Below are 19,602 nucleotides of genomic sequence, written 5' to 3' on the forward strand. Positions count from 1 at the left end.
TTAGACTCTTGGCACTCTTAGGTGAGCAGACTTAGTCAGCCTGTGTTGCCCTAACAATCAGGTTCTTGAATCATTCTTGAAACCTTTCTGCATTCACATATTGAGCTTTCGAAATCCTCCTTTCAGTTTCTGCTAAGTTCTCTGGTCTCTTCAGGAGTTGTTGAGTGTGGAATGCCACTAAGTCTGCACATGACAGGAGTTGATCTGGGGGCAGAGCTAGCCAAGTTGCCTCTATAATGTCCATTGGCAGAAGGGGGTGAATTCTGTGAGCCATGTAGAAAGGACTCATTCCTGTAGCACTGTGAATAGATATTTGTTGTGCCCAGAATACAGCCAGAATCACTTCAGGCCATTTCGACTTGTCTTTGGACATCAAATGGATAATCAATTCTTGAACCGTTTGGTGACTCTGTTTGACAATTCTGTTTGCCCTTGGATTGTAGCTCAAAATTTGAATGTGGTTCAAGTGGTACTTTTCCTTGAGGGAATTCATAGCACTGATCCAAGGAGAACCATTGTCTGTGACAATTTTGCTGATAGCACCCCAACAACAGAGAATATTCTTATGAATGAAGTCCTCTATGACCTTGGCTGTTTCCTTCCAGCAGATCATGTACTCCAGACAGTGTGTAAGCAAACACTGAGCTTGCAGAATGTACCTCATTCCTTGGTATTGACCTTTTGAGGGTGGCATGAACATTGTGTTGCAGTGAGCTCGAAAGAATAGCAGTTGCAGAGTCTGTACCATGGGCAGAATAACCACATGTCTCATCTGTTGTTGTTGGCATTTGCTGCATGTCCTTAGGTACCATTTTGTGTCATCCATCAGGTTTGGCCAGAAGAAACAAAGTCAAATGTGGTCATATATCATTCAAAAGCCCCTGTGTCCGATCTCATCATGCATGTTCTGAAGGAAGTTGATCCTCTTTTCAAATTCAATATAGAGCTGATGTTCTCCGTTTTTGTCCCATTTGTATAAGTTGTCCTGGCCTTCGAGGAAGTAATGCAATGTTTTTTCTAGAAACAACTTCCATTGTGCATTGGTCAGACTTCAAGGTCTTCAAAAGTTCCTTAGGTATTGTTGAATTGCTAGGATCCTTTTGTCTACCTCCTTTGTCTTTTCAAGCCTAGGTAGCACCTCTTCCAGGGGGTTCAAAAAATCTGGAACAGGGCTTCAAAGGGACTGTTCCAATATGAATGTGTAAGACAGGCCGAGGGTGTTGTCATCTTTGAATTCAGGTAAATGGTCATCAATATCAGATTGGCAGGCCATGGGTCATCTCAAAAGGCCATCTGGTGCAGTATGTCATTCCACCAGGACATGGTGGAGTTTGAAATTGAAGAGATGGATCCAATGGATCCACCAGTTCAGAACAACACTCAGCTGTATGTCCAGGTGGTTCAGCATTCCTAGGATGTATTTTGCATTGACCTTGACATCAAAATTCAGAATGCCTACAAGCCAGACTCAAAACACCTTTAATGCTTGGTAGAGGCCATACAGTTTGAGCTTTGGTTGCGAATACTTGCTTTTGACTTCATTCCAGTTGATCAATCTGAATTGTGATGGGCAGTGCTTTCCTTTTTTGTCATTCTGATACAAAACAAAACCAGTACTGATGTTCAAAGAGTTGACTGCCAAGGTAATATGCTGGTTGCTCTTGCAGTTGATGGGCTTGAGGATGTTGTTCATTTCTGCCGCAATTGCTGATTCCTGCAGAACTTGAATGGCCTCATATTGTTCTGGTCTGAATTTGAATGGTACACCCTTGTGTTTCAGATGTTCCAGTGGGCATGCCTTCTGAGCAAACACTTCAATGAAAATTTGAAGGACACCTACTGTGCTGAGGAATGCCCTGACTTCCAAAAGATTTTCACATGGTAGCCTCCATTCAGTGATCTTTTGAAATTTCAATGGGTCTGGAGCACAGCCTTTGTAGCAACACCTGTAGCTGAGGAGTATTATTTCCAGGATGCACAGTTGTACCTTGGGTCCGGAGAAGGTTCCCCCCATGTGTTTGGCTTGCTGGATGATTTGGTGCATGTTTCTGAGGTGTTCAAAAACAAAGTGTCAAATGCCAGGGTTGCCTGGGATTGTTTTGAACTCGCCATTGGATTTTTTGTACTGAGTCTTGGGGTCTTCTACTCTGATATTGTTGATGAACAGGGTGGTCAAATGGGGAATCTCATCCTGGAAAATGAAGTTGACATTGCCCTGCATGATGCCCGGCATGTTGTGGGTGCCCATGGGTGTGACAGTATACCTGAGTGGGCTGATGGGAGACTGAAACGAGGTGTAGTCCCTTGAACTCAAAGTGATGGGGTGCTGTTTGAATCCTCGAAAGAAGTCCAGAAGTCCATAACATCCTCTTGATCTGAAGTTTTCCAGAATGTGTTCTGTCAATGGGGGAACTGTGCTGCTTTGTATCATGACTTGGTTTAGGGGCCAGGCATCTATGATGGGCCTCAGTTCTCCATTCTTCTTTTGAATAACAAACCAGCAAGATCAATATGCAGACTGAGAGCATTTGAAGGTGCCTGTGGCTACCTTGGCATGGAGGACTTTAATCACATCTTCCATAAGGGTGGGCAGCACTGGAATATTCCATTCCTGCCATGGAACATGTTTGACTGTTGGAAAGATAACCTGATCAATATAATTGGCTTGGAATTGTCCATTTTCTGACTTGGCCCACAAAAATGTGTATTTGTGTGTCTTCAGCACCCAGGCTGTGAGCTTCTCCTCTTTGGGGAGAAGGAATTTTGACTTGTTGATTTTGAGCACTTCAAAATGCTTTTTTGTAAGCCAAGTGCCTGGAACAAAATTGGGTGGTCAGACTGGCAATGGTTCTAACTGATCTAACAGATCAGATGGGAAACAACAGTATATCTTCAGTTCTTTGGGGTGTTGTGAGGGCACACTATAATTGACAGAGGCTGCCCAGACATAGTAGAGATCAAAGTCAAGTGGAGAGAGGAAGTTGTCATTGAGGGGTGGGGGATAAGGTGCTGATGAGGTGACAGAGGTATATTCTGCAGAGTACTATCCCTATCAGAGTACAGTGGAGATTCCTCAGAGACCAGATCTGAGGATATCATCATCTAAACAGGTGGGTATTTATACTAAAGAGAAGGAGGAAAGGGTCTAGTCATGGTGAGTCATGGCTGGTCATCTCTGACCAGTCATGGCGAGTCATAGGCCTTGTTGTTATGAGTCACTGGCTGGTGGCTAGTCATCAGCTGTCATGCTGTGCAATGCCACACAGCCCTACCACAGCCAGTCAACAGGCCACACAACACTGGCATAGCTGGTGTCAGGTTGATGCAGCATGAGTAATCATGCCTGAGTAAGCAGTAGTCAAAGTGAATTAGACATCCCCTGACAGGTGTGCAGTGGGCACTGGCTTGATACAATCAGCCACTTTCTTATACTTTCAAATGGCGAGTGCTTGGATTGGGGGGTATGCATGAGCAAGGAGTTTGTGGAAGTATGAGTTGTACTGGTACTGCTGGTTTAGAATTTCCAAATCCATGTAATGTATGGCCAGGATGTCAGGTATCAATTTGACCTTTGAATCTTGAAGTTGCCATGCTGGCTCTTTTGGCTTTGGGGTTGTCATGATAAGTCTACTGTGAGGGGAGTCTCTCCAAGTGTAACTCAGTTCCTTGACTCTTGAAAATCCTCCAACATGTGCAGGTTTGACAAACAGGTTGTGACAATGGTGGTCTTCAATGTAGTCAGACAGGTGAAGGTGATCTCCTGATACCCATCTTCAAAACCCTGAGTCAAACACTTAAAGAGGGTTAGGAATGACCTTCCAAGGAGCAGTCCAACCAGTAGCATAGTGGCCACATGCACCTGGAACAGTCTGGAGATGTTTCTGACCATTATCCAAAGGTTTCAAACACATCCCAATGTACTACTAATGCTTCCATTTGCTGACCTCATCTGAACCTTTTCCATAGGGGTGTAGACTGATCCTGTGTGACACCAGACTGTGTGGTGCATAATGATGAGCAAGCATCCCAAATTGAGGCAGCTGAGAGTTTGAAACCCAGTGTCTCTGAGTTCAACTGAAACGTCTCTCAATCCAACCACCTCTGGAGCTGTGATAATACCTCTTGGGAGTGCTGGCTTGTTGTGCTCCTCTGTATGCATTACTGGTTCTGCACCTGCCGGAATTTCCTTGATAGTGGCCATAGTGTTCCATATGGGCACTGTTTGAGGTACTTTCTGAGACTGTGTCTGCTGGAACAGATGTTTCTGGATCTGAGGGGACATAGCCATTGCTTCTTCAAGAGACACTGTTACCTGGCTTTTCATTATATTTGAAATAGCCATTTTGACCATCATATCATTCTCTGCAGGAGCTCGGAACTGCATTTGAGGGTGGATGTCCTTGTCCATTTCCTTTTTGACTGTCTTGGGAAGGTCCTTCAAACAGGATGGCCCTTCCTCCTGTGTCATGTCCTGTTCCAGTTCCTGTAGCTCTGTTTTGACCATGTGCCCTTTGCCTTTTGGAATGTAAGGTTTGGTTTGGTATGCTTCCTGTTTCTGAGTTGCCTCTTCAAGCCTGGTTTTGAGGGATGTGATGATTGACCATAGTTCTGCTGAACAACCCCACCTCCAGCAGGGTGTGTCAGGCCAATATTCCCATGGCTATTTTCAGGCCTTAGAGACTGTTGCACAGCACTACGGATCCTCACGACGCAGGACAATGCACCCCAGTGACAAGTCTTGACTCCCATGGATATTTGGCATGGTGACTGCTAGGATTCCCCAGGCGACGGGACCCTTGGATATTTGGCATGACAACAGTGGGTTTCCTCTGCAATGGGATTGACCCATCTGGATATTTGGCATGCCAACACTTGCCTTAGAGAGGTATCCAGAGACCAGATTAGTATAGAGTATGGTTTATGGTAGCTAGTATAAGTAGTTTCCAGAAACTCCTGTATCTAGCTTATTCTGCCCCTTTTCTGTTAGCAATTATAAGGATCTGATTATCCCCATACTGGGTAGGCAACATCATCTTGACTTAGCATATTTGACTTGACTTGACTGGACAGACACCAAGCTCCAATTATAGTGTACTGATTTTTGATAGCTCAGCTACAGGCTGACTCCAGCTTTTCTACTGACTTTCCCCTTCTCTCCCCTCTTTCCCCAGCAAGTTCTTGCACACCACCCATTGGACCAATATTTCGGACACCTTGTGGGTCGGATCACTTCCCATGCTGCTGACACTGATTCCACCATGTTCACTTCTGAACCTCATGATGGTTTCAAAAAGCTAAGAAAGTTGTTGGCTCCCATGAATGCCTGAACAATGTGAACTGGGGCCAGTCAAGTATTTGCAGCTGGGGCCTCTTTCATGGCAGCTGGTGAGTTCCTGGCATACCATGTGTGAACATGGTCTCTCAGTGCCCCAGAAGGCCACAAAGGAATTGGCACTCTATCTGGAAGAGTGATCTTATTCTGCAAGTTCTGCATGACATAACTGGTTTGAAGGCTCTCATCAAGAAGAGAACACTCCCTCATGAAGTGATCTGGCACTCTGCACCATAGGCATCCATTTGGGCCATTCCTGTCATTGTTCAAAGCTCAATTCCCACCTGGCTGTTGATTTGAATTCTGGTACCAGTTATTCAAATGGTTTGTATTGTATGTTGCCCTGGTTGCCATCATTTCAAACTTCTCCTCAAGCCAGGTAAGTACCTCTAGCATGCATTCCTGCACATTCAGGTTCACTTCAGCCTTGATGTTTGGATTTGAATTCTCTATTTGAGCTAAGGCTGCTTCCATTTCTGATTTGACTGTCATGGCTGCCATTCTGGGACTGAGAGAAATAATCTCTCCACTTGCTGGGGTGTTTGCCAGTAGGAGTGCAGCCATCTTAACTGCATTGTCCAAGGGCCAAGGATTGTCAGGCACAAAATTGGGGTATTTTGAGAGGAGCCTTGATTGAAGTTTCTCCTGAAATTCATAGTGAAATCCTCACATGAACATCTGTTGTTGCTTGGTCTTCAAAAGGTATTCCTTCCAAACCAGCCACTGGGATACTCTCAAAAACTGCTGTTGGTATTCTCCGAACTGGGTCCTGCTCTCCATGGGAATGGCTGCACTCTTCAAAATGAGTTGTTCCAGGTTGAGTCTTGAATATAGCTGGCTCAAATCTGTAGCTCCTGGGTAGAAAGCTAGAATCTGCTTTCAGAACTTATCATACTTCAGACTCACTGCATGACTTTCTTCTGCCATATCCCATACCTGAAAGACTTCCACATTGACATATTTGAGACCATATTTTACCCATTGCTCCGGTGGAACCTTGCAACTTTTGCGCATGTTGTCAAGAAATCTGATGACATGTTCCAGTCAAGCTGAAAGCAGTGTTGGAGTGTGCTTGCTTGTTCAAAGTGGCATCACTGGATCTGGGATGTCAATTGTGAGGTTTTCAAGTGTGCATTTGATATCTGAGGGTAGGCTCATTGGTTTGACTTCTTTGGAGATCAATTCCATAGTCATAGATGGTGTCTGCCTTGGGCCAGTGGATGAGTTGGATAAGCTTTCTGATAGAGGCAATTTTTTCAAACAGGCAGGGGTAGACTCTGAGGGCTGAGGTTGTGGTTTCTGGTTTTGGAACTGTGCCCCGCTTTGGGTGGTCAGTTTGACAGTTGCTTAGGTGGACCACTTGATCTGCAACTGAATGCCCCAAGTTTTCTCCCCAACCAGAATTTTTTCTTCAAATCCTATGTCAGTCACCAAATGTACTCTACACCTCCCAATAAGGCATCAGGAGAAGGTCTGCTGGAGGGGGAGTCAAGTGGTGGCCCCTATGTCATAGTAGGTAGTAATGGACAAAATCTGGCCTAATCAAATCATGGCCTCCTAAGATAGAGCTACTCAAATGCCAATCTGAAGAGTGTTGTGTGAGTTCTGAGGCCTGTTGCAGCAGTCCAAAGGAAGTCCAAACAAGGAAAGGAAGGGGAACGAGCCATATGAGGTGAACAAGTGTGGCTTCTGAAGGTCAAGTGGTTGAATCAAGGTTCAGATCTGTCCAAGAGGGAGCTGGAGCAAGGAGTGACTGTAAAGTAAAGCAGTATTATTAGTTGTAAGTTAAGAAATCACCTGTCTTGAACAAGTGAGATATGGTGTAAGTCAGAGAGGAGTCCAAGCCTCCCTATCCAAAGTATCCAAATCCCCCTATATACATTCAGAGCAGTTTGGACCTTCAGACTACCACTAAGCTATGTCTAATCTACATTACCTAATGCTATGTTCTAGGGTCCACTCTTGCTTGCAATAGTCTGGTCCAGCCAAGTTTGAGATGTTGTTCGAAGGGGCATTCAAAGGTCAGATTTGAGCTCAAAACTCAAATGTGCAGCACAGAGGTACAACAAGTAAACTGAGGTAATTGTGAGTGGAGGGTGCTCTCTTGATGTCAATATTGAAGAGAGGGTCACACTATCAAAGCACACTTGGCTTCTCAAGGGAGATCAGTCATAAGACCAGAATATCAACTAGACAGTGGAATTCCTGAGAGATCAAATCTGAGGAGTACATCACAATAATGGGTGACTCTATCTCTGAAAGGGTTTCAAGTAATTCAAGATTGTGGCTGATAATCTGTACAGGAGAGGTTACCTCAGGGCAAGCCTGTGTGGACTTCATGCTGATATGGCAATACCATCTTGATATTACCAATGAGCCAATATTGTGAGAACTTGCTTCTCAATGCCTTCTCAGTCTTTGATATTGCCAAACGCTGATATTGTGACTTCTCCAAGTTCCCAAGCAATCCCTATAAGTGGTCCCTAACATGAGATCACATGTGATACCACAGAAGGTGGTTGAGATAGGAGTGCACCCTGGTATGGTTGCCAATTGATATTTGCAATACTCTTTGATATCATAATGAGCCTTGAGCAACCATATGATATGCCTGATCTTGTCTGCTTGCACTGATATGGCCTTGCAATGCTTGTTGCTATCCATAAGATGCTTATTGATAGCATTGATATTGCTTTGATCCAGACTGAGATGAGGTGACTCCTGACACTCTGGCAACTCCTTCATGATGTGGTATGGGTGTGTCAGGGCACCAGCTCATTGCTTGGTCAAGAGACATGACTAAGCCTTTATGACATGGAAGTAGCTGGTATACCTTGGCATGTGCTGGAACCTGCTGGAAGGATTGGATGGTCAGGTGACCTGCTGTGCATGGCTGTGCATGACCTCATATGACCTGATCACCTGACTAGGCTGAGTAAGCAACATGTTCTAGCAGGTTCCACCACAGAGGTATAAATATAAGGCCTACTCTGCCTGGGGACTGTCTCTTCAGACTTGGTCTCTTAGGATCATCCACAGGTACCTATACTGTAGATAGGTCTCAGTCATCAGGTCTACTCCACTTCCTTGTTGCCTGCTTAGACTCTTGGCACTCTTAGGTGAGCAGACTTAGTCAGCCTGTGTTGCCCTAACAGGGTGAAGGGTTGAGATGTGGCAGCCATCTCCCCTCCCATAGTCAATGATTACAGCCCATTCATTGAGAACAGGGAAAAGGTGCTGCTAGGTCTGTTAGTCTTCCATCCTTCATGAGCATTTCTGATCAGAGTATAGCTGCAGAAGAGTTTTATCCACCTACAAGGACCTGTTTGAACACTCATTGCCTGACCTTGCTGCAAACTGGTATGCCTCAATGTTTGGGCAACCCCAGAAGGTATATGGGTGTGCTCTACACCCTTGGCCATGGGGCTTTCCCAATCATTGTCACTTCACTGCAGTGCACAGCATGCATATCTACCTATCACCCCAACTACTCCTGCAAATGAGACTTGGATGGAGTCACATGGTGTTGCTATTATGGTGGTGTGCCTACTGTGCTCAAGGTTTCTAAGCACACCTTTGAGGACACTCTGTGTGATCACTTTCATGTGCTCACAGTTCTCTCTCAGTAAGCCTCTGTTACCAATTAGAGGATGGTTTGCTGACTTTGCCCTTATTGTCAACTTTATTCACTACCATGGCTTCATTCAACTCCCCTTCTTCCACCAGGTCCTCAATAACAGCTAATGCACACATTTACAACACATCTCTGGTGTCTTGGAATGGTACCAAATACACTCCTCCTGAACTATGAGGCAAGGTAATTGCTGATGCCTTTGACCTTTATGCCTTGCTTCTTCATCACCAAGAGCATAAAACACTCTTGTGCATCCCCAAATTGGCTCCCACGGAAATCAATTGGCCTGCTGGTGCCATGCTTGAGTGGAACAGATTTAGAGTGGGCAATGGCCAAGAACAATGGGCATATGCATGTGATCTTTGCCACAAGCTTTTTGTCAGGGATCACCTAATTTCAAAATATTGTGATCATCTCAAACCCATGATACAGATTGAAGGACCAAGAGAAACATCTCAACCATCTCATGTGATATCAATGGCTGAGTCAAAATCCTCTAAGTCCCTAGGACCCTGCCCTAAGGTAATCCTGGCTGTACAGTTCTCAGCCACCCTCTTTAGACTACTTCCATGGATATCATAAATAGTCTTGTCCCCTTTCATCATTTCATCCTTAGATTTGATTTCTTAGGATCCTCCACAATACTTGTGTAGTCAAACTAGACATCAGTATCTCATCAAACTTATCTGCTTGAGCAAACTGGGCAATACAGTCAGCTTGTGCTCTCAATATCCTAGTGCTCCTCTCAATACTTCTCTCACCCTCTGTTGACACAACCATTACTTGATGATATCCACCAGCCTTGTGATATCTTGGCCTGGTGGTCTCACTCTCTCAACCCTTTACACATCCTCTATCCACCCTTTTCCGGGTGTATCGATGGCAGCCTCATGTCTGGTATTGTGTGCCCTGACATTTTTCATCTGCAATGGTGTTGATTATATATTTGTCTGTAGCAGTCAGACCTGCAGCTTAACCAAGTCAGATATGCTTTCCTGCACCATCACAGATAGAGTGTCTATAGGCCAACCCTGTTGTGCTGTTCATAATTGTGCAAACCTGCTCCCATCAACCCAGCTATGCTACTGCAATGTACATGCAGATTTTGAAGCAGTATGTTCTGTAGAAGGTTGTTAGCTTTCTGCCTGTTGGGGAAAGCAGACTTGCAAGCTGCCAATCCATGTGGAGGCTGAAGACAATTATTGTACTGTTGGACAATCATTGAATCTGTTGAAGACAGGCCTCTGCACTGCAAAGGACTATGCCCTTGGGGTTAACACCACAACCAAAGATCTGGCACCAGGTGATCCTCTTGAAGCTGTAGTAGTAGATGAAGTTGATAACAAGGACACCAATCCTTCTTCTGATGAGCAACATGGCACCCAATAAGTAAAGACTCACTTTGCAAGAAGACACATGCATAATGAGCAACTGATCATCTGACCTTGTGGCATCATTTTGGCATGTAGCACATTTTATGGCACTGAAGCATTAGGCTCTGTAGTGGTGAACAACCCCACCTCTGGTGGGGTGTGTCAGGCTGACTTTCCCATGGTTATTCGGACCCTTGGAGATGGCTGCATAGCACTACGGACCCTCACAACACAGACAATGCACCCAGCAATGAGCCTCAGCCCTCCGGATATTTGGCATGACAACTACTGGTTTCCCCTGCAACAGGATTGACCCACACGGATATTTGGCATGCCAACCTCTGCCTTGGTGAGGTATCCAGAGACAAGATTAGTATTGAGCATAGCTTAGAGTAGCTAGTATAAGTAGTTTCCAGAAACTCCTGTACTTAGCTTATTCTGCCCCTTTTCCATCAGAGTTATACAGATCTGATTATTTGTATATTGGCAGACTTGACTCAGCATACTTGACTTGACTTATTGTGACTGACTGGACCAACACCAACTTCTGATTTACTGACCAATTATTGACAGCTCAGCTTTAGGCTGACTCCAGCATTTCTACCAACTGTTGCCCCTCTCTCCCCTGCAAGTTCTTGCACACCACCCATTAGACTGACATATTTGGACACCCAATATTTTGGATACCTTTTGGGTTGGATCACCATTTAGCCTGAATCTCATATAGTTTGGTTGCTACTTCCTTGAATGTTTGAGTGCCAGGAAACTCAGGCATTTGTATGCCATGGACATGCCATATCTCATCTTCTTGTGATTGCTCATCTTCACTGTCAGGTAAGGTGATGACTTCATCCCTTGAAGGAGTTTGTAGGACTGGCTGTGCATGTCAGGGCACACTGCCAGATATCAAAAGTATCCTCAAATCAGGAGCCTGATAAAAGCAAGAAGTAGCAAGGAGAGCACAAAAGCTCAAGTTGTGGTTGACAGTAGGGCCAATATATCAAATCAGCCCAAAATGCCTTTTGTCACAAGAGAGGTGCAGTGGAGTCATGAACAGTCTGAAGGGGTTGAAGTCTAGGTTCACACACCAATCAGAGAGTCAAAGAGGTTTGGTGAGAGTTTGATCTAGGTTTGTCACTATCTGATAGTGGAATCCCTGAGAGACCAGCTCTAAGGGGCATAAGGCTCCTAGAGCTAGTATATATACATGTAGGAAAATGGAAGTATAATGGAATCAAAAGAGCAGCTGTGGGACTGTATAGTTTACCATTGTTTAGGGTGGTGCTTTGAAGAAGTTGAGTGGTTTCATTTCAGGGTCAGCAGATTCAGGCTATACTGAGGCCAAAGTAAGCCTTTTGGTGTTGATTGTATCAAATTTGCACCAAAACTGGGTGAACCCTGACAGTGCAGGTGAAGGGCTTGAAAGATCTATGACTTGCTGTGCAGCAGAAGGGCTTGAAAGGTCTATGACTTCTGTGTCCAAATGTGAATCTGGGGTGCTTGCACATCACTTCCTTGGGTTTGTCATCTTAGATGGCATATCTTTGACACTCATTGTTTCACCATCCTTCCTCTTCCCAACTGCCTTCCCTTGGCTCTTGTCATTCAATATCACCTGGTTGTTCATCCCTGAGCTGTGGCCAGGTTTGGCCTGTCCATCTCATACCAGCTTTGGTAACTGGGAGGTATTCTTGACTATTTCTTTTTGAATATGGATATCTTCATCATCTGCAGTCCCTAGACAGCACACCACTTATTCCCCTCCTTTCACAGGCAACAGTGAACTTTGATCATATACTTCCCATGCCTGAGACCCAGGGTGATAGATTTCTATGCATTCGAAGTCCTCACCCAGATTATTGCTGAGAAATTGCTGAACATGTTGAGGCCATTGCTGTATGCCAGTGGATAGCCCTGTAACCATTGGCATTGCCATCATGCCACTGAATTCACATTTGGTTGTCTACAAAGGATCAGCAGTCTGTCTCTGGAAGTGTCTATTGGCATGGACCTCAGTGAAGATTACCCAAGTGAACAGGCAGGACTGTTCTTCCTGCCTTGCCTGAGCTTCATCCTCTTCATTTTGTTGTCCCTCTTTGCTTGAAAAAAGAGAATGATGGACCTCCTTGTATGCAGTGGGTACTGGGGTTCCAAGTGGTGATAGTGTTGGCAGTCAGTGTTGCAAGACTGTCAGGGGATGCCCAATCTCAGGGCACTCTTGAGCAATTACACATGACTGACAGGACAACAAGACATTGTCTTGCACCTATACAAGATGCCATTGGGCACCCTTGGATGACAAGGGTGATGGAACATTGGTTACTCAGCAACACATGACCTCAACTGATGCCAATGATCACCATTGGCTTCATCATGAATGCATGATGGTGGAGGGTGCCTCTAGAGCAGACTCTTAACTGTACAGGTGTGGCTGACTTCTATTTGCTTCCATTTATCAGATAGTATATATACCCAAGGTAGACCCTTGTAGATCCTCAGATCTGATCTCTGAGGACCCCCCATAGTCCTAGGCATCCAAACTGAAGCCTGTTATTGCCTGCTATTGCCATCAGTCACTGAGCAACTCTTGGGGTATCTGGGTGATGAGTGGCCTACTTCTCTCTATTGTGTCTGGTGACAGGGGTTTGAGTAATCTTGCCCTCTCACCCACATGTACTAGTGCATTGCATGCACATTTGAGGTCTTGCTTGTTCAGTCATACAGTCATTGCTAGTGCCTAGACTGTGTTGCTCTCACAAAGACACTGTGGAAAGCATGGGATGCTTGCATCATCAGAACTGTAAATGGAAGGTCATCAGTGGACTTGGTGCCTTCTTGCTGTTCCAGTGCTTCATCACATAGCTCAATTATATCAGCTTGTCCTTGAGTGGTGAAATTCATCCTATGTATCTCACAATGTTCTCCTTGTCAAGTTTGTTCTGCCCAGCAACACATTTGACAGCATTTCATCACACATAACTGGTTTATCTTCTTTGGCTTAGCCTTGCAAGAGCACCCACATCCACTACAGTAGTGACTAGGGGCCCTGTCCTTGTGGAATAAAGCAGCTACTGTTGATAATGCCTTGGTTGGGCTTGACTTGAAATGACTTGGCCTGCTTGTCACCTGTGTGGATAATCTACATTGATCAGCAGGAATTACATTTGGTGTCTATCATCTTGATCTGTGCTCTGATGGCAGACTGGAAGAGTGGTTGGGTCATGGAAAGCACTGATCCAACCCAAGAGGTGTCCAAAATATCCAGTGTCTGAATATGTCAGTCCAATGAGTGGTGTGCAAGAACTCACAGGGGCAAGAGGGGGAAAAGTCAGTAGAAATGCTGGAGTCAGCCTAAAGCTGAGCTATCAGAAATTGGTCAGTAAATCAGTGGTCAGTGTCAGTCCAGTCAATGATGATAAGTCAAGTATGATAAGTCAAGTCTGCCAATATATGAATAATCGGATCCATATAACTCTGACAGAAAAGGGGCAGAATAAGCTAAGTACAGGAGTTTCTGGAAACTACTTATACTAGCTACTCTAGGCTGTGCTCAATACTATCCTGGTGTCTAGATACCTCACCAAGGCAGAGGTTGGCATGCTGAATATCTGGGTGGGTCAATCCTGTTGCTGGGGTCCATCGTCCATGTTGTGAGGGTCTGTAGTGCCATGCAATGGTCTCCAAGGGTCCAAATAACCATGGGAATACTGGCCTGACACACCCCACCAGAGTTGGGGTTGTTCATTGGGTGGTGTTGCTTGTGGGGCTTAAGCAGACTTAAGGGTCTCCCGGCTATTTTTGCAGGATTATGTCATATTCAGACATCTGGACCCCGCAGAATCCAGGCAAATTCTCACGATCCCCGTATGAGGTCCGGCAACTCTAACCCGGAGGCAAAGTTCCCACAATGGACCCTAACAGGTTCCATTTTCAATCAAACAATCATTTCATTCAGATTGATCACTACGAAAGTCTCAGAAAAATCAAAACAAAGCTCGCCCATTCCGGGCATTTTGAACAGCATCTACAACCTCATATGTCAGTGTTGCACATACACAGTCTACCCGCGGGGGGGCGTGGCACTCAGATCCTCCCCTCCGACCCCGGACCGTAATACGGACCATAACTCCAGATCCTAGCCTGATAATCCCCCGACCCGGTGGCCAGCAGTCCAGAGCCAGGAGGACCCTGCCCACCAGACATGTCGATACTTATCACTGAGTTCTTGTGTCCCTGGAGGACGAACTGGGTCGTCGCGGTGTGCGGGTTCCAGAACTGAACTCCGCGGTCCTTGGAGCCGGAGACGATCCATTTTCCGTCGGGGGACATGGCTACTGAGAGTACGTAGTCCTGTTCATCCCGTGTGAGATGATAACCCAGGATTAAGGGAGCGGGGAACGTACGCGGTGCCCACCGAGCGTCATCGACTCCCTACGCTCTACGATCCTGCCGCGCCTAGCGCGCTGAGCCTCCGAATCGAGGCTCTTCAAATCAGAAAGGCTCCACCACTTGAGCGTCTTGTCCAAGCTGCCACTGACGAGCGCCTTCCCATCCGGGGAGAAGGCGACGGAATAAACGCTGTCCCTATGTCCGCGGAGACGCTCGATCAGCTGCCCACTCTGCACGTCCCAGATGCGCACGACACAGTCCAGGCTTCCGCAGGCTACGAACCGCCCGTCGGCGGAGACGGCGACGCTCGTCACTCCCGCATCTTGTTGCGTTGCGGGGGTACGGCCGTCCGGATCCGGACTGGGAGGTTGGGCTTGGTCAGTGATGCTGAACATGCGAGCTGCGCACATCCCTGGCTTCGGGGCTGACTCGTGGCCTTCGGGAAGGGGGGGAAGGCGCGATTCGCCAAGCTCCCACACGCAGGCTGTCTTGTCCCCTGAACCGGAGACGATGTACCTTCCGTCGGGGGAGAAACAGAGGGAATAGATCTCCTGCTGGTGGCCTTCGAATATGTACTGCACGTTCTTCCTTACCAAGTCCCAGATCTACCGCATCCAAGTCAGCCACATCCTACATCGTAGCTCCCTGCGCAGGTAAAGGAACGCAGACTCACGCGAACCTGCCGGTCCTCGGCGCCCGTAGCGAGCAGTTTCCCATCAGGCGAGAAACACACGCTACGAATATACAGATCCCCGCCAGACTTGTTCGACTCGTCTACAAGCTGCATGATCTTCACCCCGGTCTTGGTGTCGTATATCTGAGCAGAACGGTTGCATCCCGTAGCGAGGCGTGTCCCGTCCGAGGAGAACCGGACGCAGCAGACGACCCTAGCAATGGGTGAGCATATATCCCACAAAAAGTGAAGAAAGGGAGACGAACGACTCATGCAAGAGGGTATGCACTAACTTGACGTCCAGCACTCTCGGCACATGCGGGTTGTAGATAGCGAACCAGTCCCCTCCCTCTGTCCGATACTCGGGGGGTACGCGGTCCATATCGACCATCTCGGCAGGTCGGGGTTCTTCACCCGGATGGACAAGATTTTGCTGGATGATGAGCGTGCCGGTCTGGGATGGCCTATCGGAACGGGAGGGGTTGAGCGGGTTTGGACGGTTGGGCGGGAGCGCCGGGAGCGCAGGAAGAGGGAGGGGAGCGGCGTACGGCTCAACTTCGCGTGAGAGGGGCATAGCTGGCGGTACAGGTCCGGATCCTAGTCCACCGTTGGGCAGGCCGGGACCAAGCCCGACAGGAGGGCCGGGACGGGCAGAGGGAGGCGTTACGGGCTCTCGGTGAACTTCTGGTAGACCGGCGGGGTGGCCTGCTCCTGGGCGGGAGCGGTCCATGAGTTCGCGTTCGCGGTCGCGCTGGATTGTGGCGCTAGAAGGGCGTTAGTACTTTAACGGGAGAGGGGGGGGGGTACGAAGGGGTGGAGAGAAAAGAGGGGACAGGGGGAGGATCATTAGATAGGAGGGAGAAGATAACGACAGCGGTTAGAAAGTCCGAGAAGCAGAAGCCCAGAAGCCTCAAAAAGGACTACTCACCGTTCATCTTCAACCCGCTCGCGATCATTCATCGGGTTTCCCTGGACTTGAGCTCCCTGCGGACCCTGGGGTTGGACCTGGGACTGTGAGGGGGGAGGGGGACCGCCGTTGGTCAGTGCTAGACCGAGAGGGGGAGGGGGGGCAGGGCCGTAGAACGCTGTTTGTGAGGGCAGAAAGAGGTTAGTATGGAGTGACATGCGAGGGGGAAGCAGTGTATGCAGGAGGGGATGAAGGGAAAGGATGGAAGAAAGGCGGGTATATGCGCAAGTGTGGGGTGATGGAGTGAGTGAGGAGGGAGCGAAGTGCTGAAGGTTGAGTGAATGAAACAAGGTATATGCGGGATGGAGGGGTGAAAGAACAAAGAACAAAGAAAGTGAAAGAAAGTACTAACGCTTAACGTCGACATCCATCCTCGACCTGTCCTCACGCTCCCTCCTCTCCCTCTCTCGTTCCCTCTCTCTCTCTCTCTCCCGTTCTCTCTCCCTGTCAGCCCGTTCCCTGTCGGCCATCTCCCTCTCCACCCTCTCGCGTTCCCTCATCTCCCTCTCCCTCTCTCCTCTCTCTCGCTCTCTCATCTCCCTCTCACGCATATCTCTCTCACGTTGAGCCTGCACATCTCTCTCCCTCATCTCCCTCTCCCTGTTCGGGTCGCGCATGTCCCTCATCTCCCTTCCAGGATTGGCGTTATCCCGCATCTCCCTCTCCCTAGACACACCAGGGTCGCGCATATCCCTGCCTTCTCTCTCCCTAGGGTCTCGGAGCAAGCCCTGTTCACGCATCTCGCGCTCACGCCTCTCACGAGCCTGGTATTCTTCTCGCTCCTTCCTCTCTCTCTCCCTTCCGTCGCGCTCCATCTCCCTCTCTCGGTCCCTCCGCTCTCTCTCCCTCCTTTCCGCCATCTCCCTCTCCCGCTGCGCACCAGGCATACCACCCGGGGGCATCTGCTGAGGCCTGTACTCTCCTTGCCCCTGCCCTGGCTGCTGTTGCTGCTGAGGGGGGGGAGGTCCATACCCGAGCCCTCCAGCACTCCCCGGTGGCGCCTGAAGCCGATCAAGCTGAGCCTGCAAAGCAGCTATATGCTGGCGCAAAGCAGCGTTGTCCGCCCTAGCAACGGACAGCTCTGTGTCGTACGTCTCGCGCAGGGAGAGCTGTTTCTGCTCAAGGACATGATACAAGTGGCGCATTTCCGACAAGTCTGCGATCTGTGCTCTAACTATATGCGCGTGTCAGTATCTCATTCACCCTCCCTCTCCCGATGGACAGATAAACGTACTTCGGTTCTCGAACGTCTCTCGTTCAGCACGATGCTGCGCGCTCTCGGCATGCATCTGCTCCAGTTCCTGCCTGATATTCTCCACCGAGCTGAGGAACTCGAGCGCTCTCCCCGGCTGGGGTTCCCTTCTCCCAAGAGCGATCTCCCTCGGATCCCTCTCCCTGGGATCCCCGCGGGGGTCTCTTTCCCTCAGCTCTCGCGGGTCCCGGTCACGCGGGTCGTGCATCGCCGGCGGGAGAGGGGGCACTGGGAGCGAGTGCGCGTGATGCGCTGCTCCGTTTGGCGGGAGCTGGGGTGGGGAGGCCTGTGGTCCGAGAGGGATCGGAGGAGGGATAGGTACGGGTCCACCTTGATGCGATTGATGGTGGGTTGGCGGTGGAGCGGACATATGGTGGCCTGTTTGTAGGTGGGGGATATGTGGGTGCATCGGCTGAGGAGGCTGTTGTTGCTGTTGCTGTTGCTGTTGTTGACCTAAAGAAGGAGGAGGCTGGGGCGGTTGACGTGGAGGGTAGATTGGAGATTGGTGTGATGATAGCGTGCGATGAGGCAAGGGATGGCGAGAGGCCATTCACTTGCACTCGTGAAGTGAGCCGATGACGAGGGCAAAAGGGGGGGACAAAGGGTGGTTTGACAGTCGGTGAGAAAACGCCCACGATAGCGCGCTGTCAACAACACCGAACGTCGATGGAACAGAACGACGGAGGCAAATAAACACGAGGCATGCCATGTGCTGCGTCTCGGCATCAGACCTTCTGAGAGGCACAGCACACCGGATGTTTCACATGCGTAGAGAAGAGCGGGAAGACTGAAGGCCGAGGAAGAGCGCTGCATTGTGGAGGGTTCTACCAGATGCCGCTGAATTCTCCCATCCAGCAACCACCGAGTAGTGCTCCGAGAAACGTTCCTAACATTCCAGGGATAATCTTCCTGAATCTCGTGGCTCATGACATCCTTTTCAGTCCCTGATGTAGCCATGACGTAAGGAAGACCAGAAGGAGGGATCCAGCTTTCGTTCAAACGACCACACCCACCCCACATCAATCTCGAACGACTATTGTTCCCCCTCTTCCTCTTTCTTCTCTTTCTTCTCTTTCTTCTTCTTCTTCTTCGGCGTCTCCCCATTCGCATCCACAGAAACCATGCTCACGTCCCCATTCCCCTCCTCGTGCTTCTTTTTCTTCTTCTTCGGCTCCTCTCGTCACAGCAAGCTCCTCGTATTCAGTACCGCACTACCATCTCTCTTTCCTCAATCTTGCGAAGTTCCCCACTAGCCCGGCGACAAGGATCGGAAAAGCTCTCGAGTTCGTGTGTGACGCGCTCAGGCGGTGGTACTTTGCCAATTATGGGCTCGGAGACTTCTGCACTGCGGGCGGCGGACTCCATTTCCCTGGTTTAAAACTAATGTGGAATTAGTGATGTGACACAAATACCGAAGGAAGGGGACGCACTTGTTGTGCTTCACCTCACAGGTGCGAAGGTGGGATATCCGCTGCACTGATGGCTGGAGTCCGATTGCGTAAATGATTGGAAGGGAGTACAGCGAGAGGGGTTATCGAGTGTAATGGCATCCTGGATTGAATGTTATTCAGGCTTGGACGGACTTCGGCTGCGGAGAGAGGGATGCTTCTATGTAAGAAACCATCGTCGTAATCCCGTTGTAGGAGAAACACCGTTCCCACGATCAGATGCCTGTCCCTGAATGGGCCCCTTAGTTGTATATGGTCACATTGAATTGTCAGGACTTACACGGGCGCCGTTCCTCGATGACTCTCACAGCCTCTCTTAGGAAGGCAAGGTAACAACCGGCGAATTACCGGTGCGTGGTCGAGGAAGCTTCACCATTTTTATAGGCAACCTGTCCTCTCTCTCTACTGACTCACTCTCCCCTTCTTCCTCAGTTCAGTAGGAATAAGATGGCCTCTCTCGACCTCTTCTGGCAAACGCTGGATACCCCTGGCGTAGCGCTGTACGCCCTCCCCATCGCACACTTCCTGGGCTTC

The 19,602-nt window shown here is 48.5% G+C and overlaps 4 protein-coding genes across 4 annotated transcripts in view; 1 reads left to right on the forward strand and 3 right to left on the reverse strand.

The window, feature by feature from the left end:
* The window catches only part of DACRYDRAFT_28130 (uncharacterized protein), a gene marked incomplete at both ends in the record, with an annotated part of 6,677 nt that extends 5,833 nt beyond the window's left edge, over positions 1-844 (reverse strand). Inside the window, 2 exons of the mRNA XM_040774300.1 lie at positions 98-519; positions 679-844. Of these exons, the coding sequence (XP_040629126.1) occupies positions 98-519; positions 679-844 (588 nt within the window). The remainder of the gene's footprint in view (positions 1-97; positions 520-678) is intronic.
* A 1,506-nt stretch (positions 845-2,350) lies between these two features.
* On the reverse strand, positions 2,351-2,833 carry DACRYDRAFT_39024 (uncharacterized protein; the record flags this gene model as incomplete). Its single annotated transcript, XM_040774454.1, has 2 exons — positions 2,351-2,417; positions 2,520-2,833. Coding segments are annotated over 2 exons (381 nt in total), but the record flags the coding sequence as incomplete, so codon positions are not given.
* A 7,120-nt stretch (positions 2,834-9,953) lies between these two features.
* Positions 9,954-10,103, forward strand: DACRYDRAFT_51854 (uncharacterized protein; the record flags this gene model as incomplete). Its single annotated transcript, XM_040775064.1, has 1 exon — positions 9,954-10,103. The coding sequence occupies one exon, from the start codon at positions 9,954-9,956 to the stop codon at positions 10,101-10,103; it is 150 nt and encodes a 49-aa protein (XP_040629128.1).
* A 4,202-nt stretch (positions 10,104-14,305) lies between these two features.
* DACRYDRAFT_21946 (WD40 repeat-like protein) lies at positions 14,306-16,771 on the reverse strand. Its single transcript, XM_040772619.1, has 6 exons — positions 16,721-16,771; positions 16,330-16,486; positions 15,668-16,165; positions 15,402-15,615; positions 14,743-15,333; positions 14,306-14,689 (listed from the first exon to the last, which is right to left on the reverse strand). The coding sequence occupies exons 1-6, from the start codon at positions 16,737-16,739 to the stop codon at positions 14,423-14,425; spliced, it is 1,746 nt and encodes a 581-aa protein (XP_040629129.1). The 5' UTR covers positions 16,740-16,771; the 3' UTR covers positions 14,306-14,422.
* Positions 16,772-19,602: the final 2,831 nt, after the last annotated feature.

The sequence above is a fragment of the Dacryopinax primogenitus genome (genome assembly GCF_000292625.1).
Source record: "Dacryopinax primogenitus strain DJM-731 SS1 chromosome Unknown DACRYscaffold_8, whole genome shotgun sequence".
Taxonomy (NCBI): Eukaryota; Fungi; Basidiomycota; class Dacrymycetes; order Dacrymycetales; family Dacrymycetaceae; genus Dacryopinax; species Dacryopinax primogenitus.

Excerpts from the sequence above, each read along its gene's own strand:
- DACRYDRAFT_21946 (XM_040772619.1), bottom strand. Across the intron at positions 15,616-15,667 it reads CATACCCTCTTGCATGAGTC|GGTCGTCTGCTGCGTCCGGT; the intron begins GTTCGTCTCCCT and ends ACCCATTGCTAG. Across the intron at positions 15,334-15,401 it reads CCGAGGACCGGCAGGTTCGC|ATCTGGGACTTGGTAAGGAA; the intron begins GTGAGTCTGCGT and ends TGGATGCGGTAG.